At 37.7% G+C, this 16,752-nt stretch overlaps 1 protein-coding gene across 5 annotated transcripts in view; it reads left to right on the top strand.

Annotated features, from left to right (window-relative positions):
• lama2 (laminin, alpha 2) overlaps positions 1-16,752 on the top strand; it is a 260,335-nt gene that overhangs the window by 222,238 nt on the left and 21,345 nt on the right. For all 5 annotated transcript variants that reach the window (XM_065268827.1, XM_065268826.1, XM_065268825.1 and 2 more), the window contains 16 exons: positions 243-405; positions 1,873-2,083; positions 2,164-2,280; positions 2,538-2,698; positions 3,307-3,445; positions 5,711-5,813; positions 5,895-6,011; positions 6,162-6,344; positions 6,895-7,049; positions 7,152-7,295; positions 10,120-10,253; positions 10,604-10,763; positions 13,469-13,593; positions 14,526-14,688; positions 14,970-15,114; positions 15,216-15,354. In XM_065268827.1, the coding sequence (XP_065124899.1) occupies positions 243-405; positions 1,873-2,083; positions 2,164-2,280; positions 2,538-2,698; positions 3,307-3,445; positions 5,711-5,813; positions 5,895-6,011; positions 6,162-6,344; positions 6,895-7,049; positions 7,152-7,295; positions 10,120-10,253; positions 10,604-10,763; positions 13,469-13,593; positions 14,526-14,688; positions 14,970-15,114; positions 15,216-15,354 (2,359 nt within the window). The remainder of the gene's footprint in view (positions 1-242; positions 406-1,872; positions 2,084-2,163; positions 2,281-2,537; positions 2,699-3,306; positions 3,446-5,710; positions 5,814-5,894; positions 6,012-6,161; positions 6,345-6,894; positions 7,050-7,151; positions 7,296-10,119; positions 10,254-10,603; positions 10,764-13,468; positions 13,594-14,525; positions 14,689-14,969; positions 15,115-15,215; positions 15,355-16,752) is intronic.

The following is a 16,752-nucleotide window of genomic DNA, read 5'->3' as shown; positions in this document are numbered from 1 at the left end:
ATTGCTTTTTTATCTCTGAGACTAATTTAATATGATTAGAGAGCATTAACTCTGCCGCATGACAATGAATCAACATTACAGGAAGACACACAAATGACAGAGAAGTGAGAAAGAAAGGAGATAATAAGGTCACACTTGTTAATTTGTTTTCCAGTGAGAGTCTGCAAAATAATAACTCCAAAATGAATGCTAGTTGTATATACATTACTTTACTGATTTATGATGTGCCTTTTGTTGTCCAGCTTTACGGGACAAAGCTCACGAGCTGAACGCGACCCTTGGTGCAAAGGATGGAGAACCGGAAAAAAGTGTCAATGAGATGAATAAAGAAATTCAAGCCATGCTCGCAGAACTACGCAAACGTCAGCTCTCCGGCAAGAAACGCATAGCTGATGAGGAAGAAGGGTAAAACACATGCACACGCACAAGAGGTTGAACAATGGTGTCTACATACTTGCCATTAAAATAATAGTAAGGAAAATATTTCATGTGGATGCTATTCAAGTTCGCAGGTTAAACTCATCGTTTCTCAGGCGTCTTTTGTGGTTCAGTAAATCCCAGCTCAAATGAAGAAAGTTTCTGTTTCTTATGTAAAATCTTAATGAACTAATTAAAAGTTGCCTGTAGTTGGGAGGGGGAGGAATATTATTCTAGTCTAATCAAATTACTTCTCTAATGGATCCTCAGCATGGACGTCTATGACAAAACAAAGAGAGACATCTAGAGGCGCACAGTGGAAATACTTCCTTTGTGTTAATGCATGAATAAAGAAAACTGTTTATCTCATCTCCACATACAGTCAAATCGAAATTTTATGATTATAGTTATTTATAGTGATGTTGTGGTCATCTACACTGCAAAAAAATGACTTTCTTACTTTGTATTTTTATCTTGTTATAGTACAAATATCTAACATTTCTTAAAGGCGGAGTGCACAATGTTTGAAAAACGCTTTGGAAAAGGGAGTCGGGGCGAGTACCAAAACACACTTGTAGCCAATCAGCAGTAAGGGGCGTGTCTACTAATCGACATCCTTGCCCAGGTTGCGTATTTGTGGGACGGGTCTATCAAAAGAAGGTCCAGATTCTATTGGGGAAGGAGCGTGTTTGTTAGTTGATTTTAAATAGCAACATTGGCTTTCAAACATTGTGCACTACGCCTTTAAATCAAGATGTATAAAATAAGCATAGTTTTTAGACAAAAAATATATAATTTAAGTGAATTTGTGCTTTAACCAATCAAATAAATAATAATAATAATCTGCCAATGGGGTAAAAAAATCTTAAATTAAGTATTTAAGGAAATATAAACTTTTTTTTTTCTCACCCCATTGGCAGATACATTTTTTTGCTAGTTTTAAGCACAAATTCACTTAAATTTTATATTTTTAATATACTTTTTGACTTATTTTCTTTGCTAATTTTGCATTTTGATGTAAGAAAATCTTAATTTAAGATTTTTTAGATATTTGTAAGAAAGTCATATTAGCAGTGTACAGTAAGTATGGTAAAAAATGACTTTCTTACTTTTGTCTTGTAAAAATCTCAAAAAATTCTTAAATCAAGACGCATTTTCTTGATGAGCAAAATCAATACCTCTGCCTATAATGTTATTTGTGATTAATACTGTGTTAAATAAAAGCATTTTATTAGTTATAAAAGACCTGGGAAGACTTTAATGTGTAAAATCTCTTGGACTGAACAGTTACACATTTGATCCTCTTTATGAGAAAAAGCGTTTTGTCACAGCTGACCGTTTAATAGTTAGTCATTGCATGTTGCTGAGATCGGTCAGGGGACTTTCTTTTGCCATCAGCCCGAGATAAGTGAGGAAATAAAACACTCTTTCTCTCATCTCTCTTCGTCTTTACAGGGCCGCAGAGGCTCTTTTTGCTAAAGTGAAGCGTTTGTTTGGAGATCCACACCAGACCACAGAGGACCTGAAGAAGGAGGTCGGTGATAAGATGAGAGATTACGGACAAAAACTGGATGAAGCTCAGGATCTTCTGAGGGAAGCTCAGGACAGAACCAGAGATGCAGGCGATCGATCTGCTAGTAACCAACGAAAACTGGACAACCTACAGGTACACACATGCACAAGATTATAAACACAAACTCAGCCCACAAAGCGCCCCATGTCAATGTGTGTTATATGTCTGAGCAGGGAAAGATGGAGGCTGTCGGTAAGAAGAAAAAAGAAGCGGGAGGAATTCTGGCAGACGGAGAGAAGATGCTGGATGAAGCAAACGCTCTCTCAGACAACATCAACCGTGGCAAAGAGGTCCGTTTCACACTGGAGACACAATACAAATGTCAGAATGGAAATAAGGAGACAAACATTTATTTCTGGCCGATGCTGATCATCAGTTATTTCAATTTTTTGCATGTTAACACTTTCATTATACATTATGTGGCCTAGTGGTTAGCACACATGTTTCAGACACATTGAGTTTATGTGAGAGGTCTTAAAGATACATGGCCAAAGCCCAAATGAAGAGGACCTGAATGAGAAGTGTTTTTAATGTTGGTGCGGTTCAGGAGCTGGAGGAGATGGCCAAAGAGTTGGATCCTCTGCATGATCAACTGGACTCTAAGGTGAAAAGGTTAAGTCGAGGTATGGATGACAGGATCCCTGAGCTACTGCTGACAGCCGAGGATCACGCTGCTCAACTCAATGACTCTGCTGGTCTACTCGACAGGTCTGTGTGTGCATGTGTATGTGTAAGCATGCGTGTGTGTATGTGCGTGTGTGCGTGTGTACATCTGCAGCGTGTGTGTGCATGCGTGTGTGCTTCGTGCATGCGTGCGTGTGTGGATGCGTGCGCGCTTGTGTACGTATGTGTGCCTAATGTGTGCGTGTGCATATGGGTGTGTGTGCATTCATGTGTGCATTTTTGTGTGCCCATCCATGTTTATGTGTGCCTGTGTGTGTGGGCATTCATGCACATGCGGGTTTGTGTGTGTGTGCATTTCTGCCCTTTTGTTTTTGTGTGTGCCTATGTAAGTGTACATGTGTGCATATGTGTGTGTGCATTTGCGTCTGCATGTTTGTGTGTGTGTTCGTGTGTGTGCATTTGTGCACGTTCATGTGTTCATGCATGCGCGCACACGTGTGTGTGTGTGTGTGTGTGTGTGTGTGTGTGTGTGTGTGTGTGTGTGTGTGTGTGTGTGTGTGTGTGTGTGTGTGTGTGTGTGTGTGTGTGTGTGTGTGTGTGTGTGTGTGTGTGTGTGTGTGTGTGTGTGTGTGTGTGTGTGTGTGTGGTGTTTTCTGTATATTTCAAGCTCAATTGTGTGTCTGCTTTTGTAGTATTCTAGCTGATGCAAAGAACCTGTCCTTCAACGCCACAGCTGCCTTCAATGCATACACCAACATCAAGAAATACATCGATGAGGCTGATAAAGTGGCCAAAGAGGCTAAAAAGAACAGTATTGAAGCTTTACAGTTGGTAAGATTCACACAAACACACTGATGGACACATAAGCATTGTCACGGTATGTCTGTCTGTCTGTGTCTACATAGTGCTGTAGTTTGTGAAGTATGGGGTTTAATACACATTGTTTCAAACCACTTCTAGCCTACATACAGTACCAATACCTAACCCTAAACCCATGCAGTGCAATCCTCTAAAAATACAAAAAATTGTGAAATTGATCCTTCATCACTGAACAACAACAATTAAAATCCCACGTTGACTCCTGCATGCTTATGCATTTATGTCTGATTGTTGAAAGATCAAAGTTTTCTTCCTGTGCTGAAATGATCATTCTGTGTCTTGATCTTAAATCTCTAGAGATGATGAAGTCCAACAGCATTACAATAACAACATGAGAGTAGCTTTTTCGTTATTCAGCATATTCATAAATGTCATAATTTTTATCATTCACATGAAATTAGACTGACAGTATACTGGCGCTAAGGTAGTATGAACGCAATGGTACATTAAAACACAAGGCATTAATATTAAATAGGATTATTGTTGTATACAGGGATGTTGCACAGTGTGTACAGTAGTTAATATTCCTGGACATCGTGTTGTGTTGGGTCTGAGTTCAGTGCTGCATTAATAATGAGCTCTCGCTTTATTTAGTCACATAACTCAAACTCTTACAAAACACTCAGACATGATTTCAGTCTTGTGCTGTGCATTTAAAAGCCACTGTAATGTAAACACACATCCAAGTTATGTTTCTAATAACAAATGTTGTGAAAATAAAAACTTGAGGATTTAATCGCAGCACATTGCTATTCTGTGTACAAGTGAAAAAATGGATGACAAATATAAATATTAAATGTAATATTATCTTTGTGTTAACTGTAAAGAATAAATACATTCAGCCAACATGAGTAATATTATAACCTTTAACTAGTATTGTAACTAGACAGTACATAAAATAGAGAAAACAACTCTCCTATATTTTGGAAAAAGCCATCCTTCAGCCTTCAGTCATGCAGGTAAAGAAAAGCTAAGGAACACATTATCACTGCTATTATCTGTACCCTTTACCATACACTCACCTAAAGGATTATTAGGAACACCTGTTGAATTTCTCATTAATGCAGTTATCTAATCAACCAATCACATGGCAGTTGCTTCAATGCATTTAGTGGTGTGGTCCTGGTCAAGACAATCTCCTGAACTCCAAACTGAATGTCAGAATGGGAAAGAAAGGTGATTTAAGCAATTTTTAGCGTGGCATGGTTGTTGGTGCCAGACGGGCCGGTCTGAGTATTTCACCATGTGCTCAGTTACTGGGATTTTCACGTACAACAATTTCTAGGGTTTACAAAGAATGGTGTGAAAAGGTAAAAACATCCAGTATGCGGCAGTCCTGTGAGCGAAAATGCCTTGTTGATGTTAGAGGTCAGAGGAGAATGGCCCGTCTGATTCAAGCTGATAGAAGAGCAACTTTGACTGAAATAACCACTCTTACAACAGAGGTATGCAGCAAAGCATATGTGAAGCCACAACACACACAACCTTGAGGCGCATGGGCTACAACAGCAGAAGACCCCACCGGGTTCCACTCCACTACAAATAGGAAAAAGAGTTGCCAGGTCTGATGAGTCTTGATTTCTATTGAGACATCCAGATGGTAGAGTCAGAATTTGGTGTAAACAGAATGGGAACATGGATCCATCATGCCTTGTTACCACTGTGCAGGCTGGTGGTGGTGGTGTAATGGTGTGGGGGATGTTTTCTTGGCACACTTTAGGCCCATAGTGCCAATTGGGTATTGTTAAATGCCACAGCCTACTTGAGCATTGTTTCGGGCCATGTCCATCCCTTTATGACCACCATGTACTCATCCTCTGATGGCTACTTCCACCAGTATAATGCACCATGTTACTAAGCTCGAATCATTTCAAATTGGTTTTCTTGAACATGAAAATGAGTTCACTGTACTAAAATGACCCTCACAGTCACCAGATCTCAACCCAATAGAGCATCTTTGGGATGTGGTGGAACGGGAGCTACGTGCCCTGGATGTGCATCCCACAAATCTCCATCACCTGCAAGATGCTATCCTATTAATATGGGCCAACATTTTTTTAAGAATGCTTTCAGCACCTTGTTGAATCAATGCCATGTAGAATTAAAGCAGTTCTGAAGGCGAAAGAGGGTGAAACACAGTATTAGTATGGTGTTCCTAATAATCCTTGTATAAGATATTGAGTGTATAAGATATTTACATGCATTTTCTGTCTATAGACTTCCGGACCCAAAGGATCTCTTAAAGATCAGGCCAAAGGATCTGTCCAGAAGAGCAATCATCTGTTGAACGAAGCTAAAGACTTTCAGGGGGATGTGACAGGTTAAACACACATCAGATGAAATTTGATCTCACCTTCAGCTTGACAGAAACGCTCATGAAAATGTTTTGTTTGTTTTTCAGAAAATGGAAATAATGTTGCAGCTCTTCAGTTTAGACTGAAAGCAGCCGACAGAAAGAAGAAAGATTTACAGAGAGGACTGAACGACACCATGGAGAAGCTCAAAGCCATCCCAGATGGTGAGTGTGACTGTATTACTGCAAACACCTGAAGTGATGAGAGATGAGAGGACAAAAAATCAATTGAATATGATCCAGACTTGTTTTTTAGCCCTACGCGCAGCTTTGCAACAATGTTTGAGGTGTTTTTTGTTTTGTGGATGACTCTAGATCTGGCGGTGAAGATCCAGGCCACTAAGGATAAGGCTGGTAAGGCCAACGACACAGCGATAGATGTCCTCAACCGACTGAAGGATCTGAACTTCAATCTGATGGGCTTAAAGCAGAACTACACTAAACTGGAGGACGATGTCAAGAAAGCCAACAACCTCATCAAAGACCCTGAAAAAAACAGTACGACCTTCTCATATCATCTGCCCTAATAGAAATATTTGTGTTACATGATCAACTAAACCGTGATTTCATATTTCTTCCCCTGTTTAATTTCCAACATCGACAGCAATAAGTATGTATCCATGATTTATTCTTTCATCTGTGCAGAATGATTTTAACCCTTAAAGACCTTTATACTCCCACAGGCTTTAGCATGATGCTTTGATTCCTCTCCTCATTCATTTCTCTTTTCTTTCAGGATTAAACACAGGCTTTGAAAGCTTCGCTAAGCTTGTTATCCTAATGAGTGCTTTAGCTAATTACCAATGGAAACTGTCATTTTCTCCATTTATAATAACAGCTTCGTGTCTTTCGCTTCCTACGCTGCAAATGACAGATATATAACACGTCGCTTTTTCCCCATCTGCCACTTCTCTTTTGTCGTTGAATTTTTTTCTCCATTTCTGGTGGCTTTGCTGTCAAGCATGTTTTCTTGTCATTATTCCATCATCTATCAAAAGTCTTGATGTTTGTGATAGTCTCTCCTCTGTGTGTTTGTGTGGGTTTGTAGTTCATGCTGCAGGTTCCAAAGTGAAAGATCTTGAGAAAGAGGCAGATCGATTGCTGGAGAAAGTAAAGCCAATTCAGGAACTTCAAGACAACCTAAAGAAAAACATCTCACAGATAAAGGAACTCATTAACCAAGCTCGCAAACAGGCAAACTCTGTGAGTATAACACACATGAACTTTATTTGCCAGAAGAGAAGACATCAGGTATGCAATGTCTGTACTCTCTGGTTTCATGTTTTATTTACATTTGAACTTTAGATTAAGGTGTCTGTGTCGTCCGGTGGAGACTGTATCCGTACCTATCGTCCAGAGATCAAGAAAGGCCCTTACAACACCATTATTCTCCATGTCAAGACTGTGGCTGCTGATAACCTGCTCTTTTATCTGGGCTCAGCCAAATATGTGAGTTTCAGACTTAATCTCTCCATATGTCTGGAGCTCTTCAGGAGATTCACTTAAGCTCTTACTTTAGCTTCACTCTCGTGATAACATGTTAATGTGATGGAGTAACAAGATTGATGAGCTGTTAAGTTAATGTGACACTATAACCCTTTTTACGGAAAATGCAACTGGGATTTGTCCGGGATCGTTCGATTTTTGGTTCATTCACACTGCCAATGATTTTCCGGAATCTGTGCGTGCATTCACACACATACCATAAAGATCCCATAAAGACACGTGACGGTGTAACGGTACGCAAAAAAAAAAAAAAGTTCAGTGTGTATTTCGGTTTTAAGGGGGAAAATGCAAACATTAAATTGCAGGTTATTTACTATAAACTTTTTTAATAATTTGTTTACACTTTTTTTAAACACTTTTTATTAAAATATAATAAATAAATTATATATAAAATAAAAATAAATAAATAAATAACATACTTTTGCCACAAAAAAAAAAATTCTGTTTTGATTTATTTTTGATTTTTTTAAGTCACAGTATTGAATTGGTTATGTACCATCTCTGTATAAAATAATATTAGTGCTCTATGTGTAACTGCATAGCAAGCATCATGATGATATACTTATTATACACTCATTTTGAGATGAGTGAGTTGCATACATAGCCATCTTTCATCTTTTGCACGTTTCTCCTAATCTTTGCTTGTGTCACCAAATGTAAACTGTGACTTAAACGGACCAACCCCTCCACAGCTGAGTAACAGCTGAGTAAACCCGGGTTACAGCTCCTCTCTTTCCCAACCAGATTAACTGGTCGCATTGTGGCAATGATATGATTGACACGAGGTGCAGATGAAAAATCTGATCACGCATTCAGTTATTCTCATGATTGCTTAGCAACAAAAGACGCGCATCCTCTCATGCACTTTTGAAAGAACAAAACAGCGCGTTGACACGCGCTTAACACACGCTTTTAGACGCGACACGTAAGTGGCCCTGTAAACGTTTACATCAATAATCAAATGAATATACAACTAAGTAAATACAAATCTTTCTGCAGGCCGAATTATGTTATATGTTTGACAGAAGACTTGTGCTGAACGTGGAGAACTAATAAGTTTGTGTGGAAAAACGAAAATTGACCCATGTTCCGCACACAAAAGATTGCATTCAGCCATTCGGTGCACATGTGCATCGTGCCGAAAGCCCTGTCCCGAAACGGTCCGGTACAAATACACGTACCGTTACACCCCTAGGGAACAATAGCGTGCATGCACAGAGCTAAATTAGTTCACGTTTGCGTCTTTTAGGTTTACGGACAAATACACATTAACATGTCTCAAAAGAAATGTCTTAGTGAGTATCATAGTAAACAATTGATTATCTTAAACATTTTATTGTATTCGGTCTTATAGGCCTATTTAAGCCTCTGTCATTAAAGTGAACTAAATAAGAAAACAAGAAGAGAAAATCTGTCTTACTATAACTTTGTAACAAAGATAACTCCAAATTTATCCTAAATAGGCTCAATTACTTTTTTGCCAAAAGTGTTTAGTGTTTAAGGTGCATCATGGAATTAGATTTTACAAAAGTTATTGCAGTTAACATGTGATCTTTTGTTTCATTTTGGAAAAGTTACTGCAATCATAAGATCTTTTGTTTCATTAACAGACAGTAAATCAGATGTGAGAAATAGATAGTAAGTAATCAGCAGTTATGAGATTCATTCATGCTTTCTTAATGCTTTTTCCACACCGTTTTCTTTCATGGACTATGGATCCCGTAAAGTAGCCTTGGTTACTCCCTGGCAACCCTATCTATTTCTAACTCTGCCACTCTTTGTATATACACATAACCAAATGTGTTTGAACATTCACTAAAGGCCACCTACTCTCCCCCTATTGATCTAATGTAATGTGTTGTACCGAGCACAATATTTTACATTGTTTTTGACTTCTAGCGCAAACACACAATGTACAGCGCTATCTTTAAGCTTTCATTGATAAAACTGAAGCGGCTGCTCTCCTCCTCTGTCATTAGTGAAATTTGCGTGAGCTTATTTCATCAGTTGCTCTGAAATATCACTCTTACATATGCATGTACATAATATTAGTTTGCATCAATTTAAAGCCATCATTTCGCCAGCTCGCGCTTAAACGAAAGCAGAAAGACTCACCCACAGTCAATACAGACCATCCCCTAAAAGTAATCAGGACAAAAGCGGTCGAAATTAGACAAAAGAGATGGATTAAAAGACCAGGTGTAAACATGTCTCTCTCATCCACTTGTGGTCAGATCATCTTAATACCAGGTATAAACAGCCACACAAGCTTCAGCACTGATAGTGACAAGCTCCCTAAACTCTGTTTCAGTAAAGTTTGCTGACGTTTTTCATTGTGAATGTTGATCTGCATTTTAATCTCTGTACCAAAGAGCTGAACCATAACTTTCTGTTACGATGACACACGCGTCCTCACTACAGCACGCCCTTGCGGCATTGTTTCTGCCTCTGGTTCACACAGAATGTTACGACAATGTTTACGAGAGCGACCCCAGAACATTTACATTCACACAGAAGCCTGTCTGACAATTTACCGTACATTTTCTGGGACCAAAGTGCTGTGTGAATGGAGTTTATGAGCGCTTTTATTACCCAGAATTCACTTGAAGTGTTTAATAAACAACTGATGCCTGTGGCTAAGAAAAGAAATAATAAACAGTTTGTAATACCTTTCTCATACACATGCTTGTGTGCCATGTTTCATGTGTGTTATCTGATGATTGTGATATTGTTGGAGGACATGCTGATGTGTGCGTGTCATATGTAGGTGGATTTCCTGGCTATTGAGATGAGGAAAGGAAAAGTGAACTTCTTGTGGGATGTCGGATCTGGCGTCGGCCGTGTAGAATATCCTCATCTCATCATCAATGATGGAAACTGGCATCGAATCGAAGCCTCACGGTAACTCAGGCTTCACATATGCTACAATGTTGATTGATATATTGAATATCAATGCATTCAGGCCTGTAATGACTTTGATAGTCAGCCACACTGTTATTCAGTACAGTACTGTAGGAAGTGTTTATAACATTTAGTTTGCATAGTTCTTGCAAAAAAGCTAAATCTCTAAAGTTCAAATCACAAAATGTTAGGTTGCATGATAAACATCACTTATGAGATAATAAAAGTGCATATTTCTCAACAAAAACCTATTCATTGACTGAACATAATTATATCGCTTTATTTGAGTGCTGGATTGGGTCTTATGGTTATATTATAATTCATTTGACTGAATGTTTGTTGGGTTTCAGTAACCGGCTGAACGGCACTATTTTAGTCCGAGCGCTGGAAGGACCGAACACGGGCGTTGTGAATGCTCGCGCCAGCTCCAAATCACCTGAGTCTTACACTATACTGGATGTGGATCAGAACGCTTATCTATTTGTTGGTGGCATGCTGGGCTCTGTGAAGGTCAGAGACTTTTTCAAAATAATCTCTTTCTTAATCAGCTTATTTTTCCAGAAAAATTTCAACTTGTGTAATATATTAAAACTAGTTTGAGTTTGTTTGAAATATAACCTCGCTAAATGTTGTTTAAAAGAAGAAAATTATTTACCAGTGGGGTAAGAAAATAAACTTTCTGTGAATTTGTTTTTTTTCTGTAATGAAATATTAATATCTTAGGGATATTTGGGCTTCTTGTTTTAAGGATGTTATTTTTGCTAGAAAACAAGATAGAAAATACTAATTGAATATAATGTGTTTTAATGTAATGTAATAAGCTGTAAGAAGCTTAAGGCTCTCTGCTGTCTTCTAAAGTAAAACATGGTAAAATTACTGTACTGTACTCACCTTAGGGGCATAGCCAGCATCTTAAAGGTGGGGGGACAGGGGTGTCAGTAAAAAAAATAATTATATGTTGCAACCCGTTCTCATGAAGTGCATATAAATAGCACTCATATATAACTATAAACCCTATATAAGGTGCTAAACGCCAAAAAAAACCTCTGTAAAAATGAATTATTCAATAATATTAACCTATATATACATATCGCATGGTTGGCAGAATCCGTTAAACGCCACAATGATTTAGTTCCAAAGTCCTTTAAGTCTTTTGCAGCCAGCGTTTTAAAAAAAAGTTGCCAGCGCCAGCATTTTTCATGATTTACACAAAAGTTAAATGCCTTACAGAAAATGTTCTTCTTTAAATATATAAACAAACAATATATTAAGAGCAGACCCTCTGCTTTCAAACCAAAAAAAAGTTTCATTCTATCTTCATTAGTTCTCTTTTATCGCCTCTCAAATATGTCACTTTTTTCTGATTTATTTTTTATATTTTATGAATTTTAAAGCAACACTATGTAGTTTCCATGTAAAAATGACTTACAGCTCCCCCATGTGGTTGAAAAGCGCAACAGTGCCTGGTATCAGACACTCTTCTGCAGGCAGGGGGAGGGGAGGGGCTGTGTTTCCTACCCTCCACCGCCACTTTCAGAGTGTGCTTGTAGCAGCTAGGAGGCTGCTCATGTTGCAGAAACAGTACAATTTGTCCAGTTAAAAGTTGTTCTATCACTGAAATAATTTTAGAGACATTATTTAAAGGTAAAAAAACTACATAGTGTTGCTTTAAACCATTGTCGCCTGGCGTTCGAGTTGGGTTTGGGTAAGGATGTCATTTTATGTAAATCTAACCCTAAACTGAAGCGACAATGGTAAGAAAATAGAACAAAACAGTTGAGTAACCAATACATGATGATGACACGTAAACAGAAATACGTGAAATGTTCACGGAAAAACGTGGAAAAACGAGACAGTGTCACAAAAAGAATCAAAATTTTACGTGACTATAGGTACGTAATTTCGTGATACTGGGTTAAATTAACTATATAGTGATCATTAGTATTGTTACAATAGTTCAATTAAACAAGTCTATACAAATGAATGATTTTTTGTTTGTCCGTTGTTTGATTAATATTATGAATGAACAAATTTAAGACACATTTTTTTATTAATTAAATTAAATTTAACAAAGGAGATTAACTCTTTCCCCGCCAGCGTTTTTAAAAAAAGTTGCCAGCCAGCGCCAGCATTTTTCATGATTTTCACAAAAGTGTAATGCCTTCCAGAAAATGTTCTTCTTTAAATATATAAACAAACAATATATCAGATGAAAGAACAGACCCTCTGCTTTCAAAAAAAAAAAAAAAAACGTTTCATCCTACCTTCATTAGTTCTCTTGTAATCACCTCTCAAACATGGGTAGGTTTCTTCAAAAACACCCAATTTTGAGCAAAAAGCTGAGATAATTCCATTTTTGTGAAGGACTTTTGATAGAGATCAGATGCAGAGCGATCTTTAAAACAGACACGGAGTTCTTTCTCTTTCACGTGATGCGCTACTTCCTGGTTGTGTAAGTTGCGGAAGTGCGCCACCTGGTGGATAATAGCGGTATTGCGGAAAGACGGAAAATCTCGTCATTGGCGGGGAAGCGTTTTCTCTTAATTGACGAGATATCTCGTCAATGGCGGCGAAAGTGTTAACAAACAGTGTAATAAACAGATCAAAATTGCTTACATTTTCCTTAAACCAATTGTGTTTATATGGGAGATCACGGCATTTTTAGGTAGTTTTGTGTAAATATGTATGTGGGAGTAAACCTGTTTTGCGTCTTCCTGTGTTTAAATATTAAAATTGGAAATGCCTGAAAGCATGTCAAATGTCTTTTAGTGACAGATCTGAGCTGTTCCCGCTCCTGTCTTTTAAACTTGGAAGCTAAACCAGAGGCGCATGCACAAAAGATGATCACTTCATAATGCTCACTTGTTGTTGAGTTATTGTTATTTCACTCAAATCCAAGTAACACATAAAAACATGGGCAGGAATGGTGGTAGATTTTAAAAAGTGGGGGGACATGTCCCCCATGTCCCCCATGTATTTTATGCCCATGTCTCATGGCCTATACTGGCTGATTACTGTATAAATAAAGTTACAGTGATACCAATGTTAAATAAATACAAGCCATATACACTGATCACCACTCTCATATATTGGCTATTTTACAATGGTTTTGAAAGTGTCTCATCCAAACAGTATTTAGTGTCTGTCCTTTCCCTTTCTATTGTGAAATAATCTAATCTCATCTAATCTGATGGTGTACATGATGATTTTTGCAGAAGGCAGATGCTGTAAAAACCATCACATTCTCAGGCTGTATGGGTGAAACATCTCTGGATGGTAAACCTATTGGTCTGTGGAACTACAGAGAGAGAAATGGAGATTGTGCTGGTTGTGTAGTCAGGTTAGTATATACAACAATTCAAAGCACAAAACAATGTAATTGTTTCATTTTCAACAGGCTGTTCAGTTCACTTAATTGTAGTAAAAACTATTAAAGGTGACATAGAATGATTAAACGGGGTATTTATCCTTGTTCTGTGATGTGACATGTAGACAAAAATGTTTTGTTTGGGTCTGTAATGCCTTGGAAGCTTCCTAAAAACCTCTCTCAGATAGCTCTATTAGGGTGGGGGAATTTAAACAAGTGGTTTTGCACCTATTTGTCTCCCCCTACTGGCTTAACTTGCAATCTCATTATTGATTGGCTGACTTTGCTGCCACTCAAAAAATGAAGCCAATTATTTTAAAGTGGAGGGGCAGTGAGATGCCTGTGATGTCATAAGCATCAGTTTTCAGATTGGGCCGTTTTCTGGCTCACATTTCTAAAAGAGGAATTTCTATGAGACTGAGATGTTTAGCATGTCTAGAGCTTTTTGTATGTTTGTGAATGCAGGTAGACTACCATTATTCAACAAAGACAAGGTAAACATGTTTTTCATTCTCTGTCCCCTTTAACAGATTTCAGTTACTAGTAAAAGTACAGTTTACTTCATTTATCAAGTTTAACCCTTCAAAGCCTATGACAGCGAAAAGATGGACGACGCATAGATTTCCATTGTAAAAAACACCCCACAAAAATCCAGTCATTTTGTGTATTTGGTGTAATGTTTACATCCGGGTCCAGTCAGGCTAAAACAAATTGCCACTGGGTCGGACTCAGGTCTAATTTTCTTTGTCTTGGGTCGGGTCTTTCTTTAAAAAATAAATATTTATGCATGTTGGGTTTGGGTAAAAAGTGATTCGGATCATTTCAAAGAAATGTACATGAGAAGACCTCTTGTGGCAACCCCTAGTAGAGCCTTAATTTATAATTGTCTTTATTTGTATGTGTAGTCCTCAGCCTGCAGACACTGAAGGTACAGTTCAGTTTGATGGTGAGGGATACGCCGCTGTCAGCCGTCCCATCAGATGGAATCCCAACGTTTCCACGGTGATGTTCAAGTTCCGCACCTTCTCCACAGATGCAGTGATGATGTACTTTGCCACCAAGGACATGGTAATATCCCCAAACACCGGTGGAGGCTGTTATCACCTGCTGTTATCACCTGTCGTCTCAGGCAGGACAGACTTGCATATTACAGACACCCCATAGAAAACACCAAAAAGTCGATCCACAGTTGATTCAATTTTTTTGTTTATCAGCATATGTGAGAAATTTACAAGCTGAATGTGATAAAGTTGAAATCTTTGTTGTAGTGCAGTTGCTAAAATACATGAGACAGTGATATACTGTAGCATATATTCATCTTTATTCATCTTGTTTGTCTCCGTGAGCAGAAGGACTTCATGAGCGTGGAATTAAATGAGGGCCGGGTGAAAGTGAGTTATGATCTGGGTTCGGGTATGGGCTCCATCACAAGTGACAAACGCCATAATGATGGAAAGTGGAAATCTTTCACCATGTCCCGAACGAGGCAGAAAGGTATAACATGGCACAAAATAAACATTTAACCATCAAACTCTCCACTTTCACTTTTATACAAGACGCTGGTGTCTGTCAACATGCTGTCTCTTTTACCATAGGAACCATCATCGTAGTGAACATTGATTCAAATGAAGAAGAGAAGTTGGTGATGACATCTCCAGGTGGTGCCACAGGACTCAATCTAAAGGAAGATGAGAGGATATATTTTGGAGGTTTACCCAAATCTGGACAGTACAGGTACTCTTTTAATCAACATTAGACACTTCTGATTTAAACTGTCTGGATGTGATTTGATTTTGAGAAAATGTAAGCAATGGATTTTTATTTTTTTATTTATTTTTTTATTTTTATTTTTTTATTAGTTCACTTTAAAATAAAAATTCTGTCATCATTTACTCGTCCTCATGTTGTTCTAAACCTGTATGAATTTCTTTTTTCTGATGAACACAAAAGAAGATATTTTGAGAAATGATGGGAAACAAACAGCAGTAAGTGACCATAGACTTCCATAGTAGGAATAAAAAAATATGATGGAATTTAATGGGTACCGTCAACTGTGTGCTTACCATCATTTATCAAAATATTTTCTCCATCATTTATCATAATATCATAATATTTTTTCCTACTATGGCAGTCTATGGTCACTTACTGCTGTGTGTTTACCATCATTTCTCAAAATATCTTATTTTGTGTTCATCAGAAAAAAAGACATTCATTCATGAGGATGAGTAAATGATGACAGAATTTTCATTTTAAAGTGAACTATCCCTTTAAGGTCTGAAAAACCCAAATGCATACTGTGTAAAAGTTATAAAATGTTTTTGTAGGCACACACATTTACTCTTTGAATAAACAAAAGTCTAAATGTGTTGTTGATTTATTGTGCATTTACAGGAGAAGGTAATAGTCTGTCCAGTAAAATACTCACTCTGGGTTATTTTTGACCCATAATGGGAACATATTAGATAGAGCAAGTGCTGGGTTAAAAATTGACCCAATGCTGGTTTATTTTAACCCAACTGCTGGGTTATAATACCCCATGGATGCATAACAACAACCCAACAATGGGTCATTTTAACCCAGCATGGGGCAATTTTTAACCCAGCACATGTTCTGTCCGATATTTACTCATTATGGGTCAAAAATAACCCAGCCATTTTTAGAGTGCTCTTTAAAGCAATACTCTTTAAAGCAAAACTTTTTTTTAAGGTGGCACAGTGTGCACAGCTTACAGAAATGTGTGCATACCTATTTTTTTACGGTCTATGGTGCATACACGGACAGCAAACGAAATATTATAGAGCTTTCAGTCTTTTCCATGGCTTTATTTTGAGCCTTCCTGCCTTCATGACAAAAACCTCCAAAATAAAAGTGTTGACTAACTTTCATATCAAATACTATTCAATCGGAATAATGACACATTGGCATCATATTTACATCTGGAACGGCATGTTTTGTTTATTTACGTTTTGTTTAATGACTTGCTTAATTGTGTCTATGCAGTTGTTGTATAAAAATGCATTATCCTATAAAATTAATGTAATTTTAAATCCATAAAGTTTATAAACAATGAAAATTACATAAGCTATAGCCACGTGATTGAGTTTAATGTTCAATAATGATTCAAAAAATGTT

The sequence above is a fragment of the Paramisgurnus dabryanus genome, chromosome 12 (assembly GCF_030506205.2).
Source record: "Paramisgurnus dabryanus chromosome 12, PD_genome_1.1, whole genome shotgun sequence".
NCBI lineage: Eukaryota > Metazoa > Chordata > Actinopteri > Cypriniformes > Cobitidae > Paramisgurnus > Paramisgurnus dabryanus.
The sequence above is the reverse complement of the archived record's forward strand: the minus strand, read 5'-3'. Positions and strand labels throughout refer to the sequence as shown.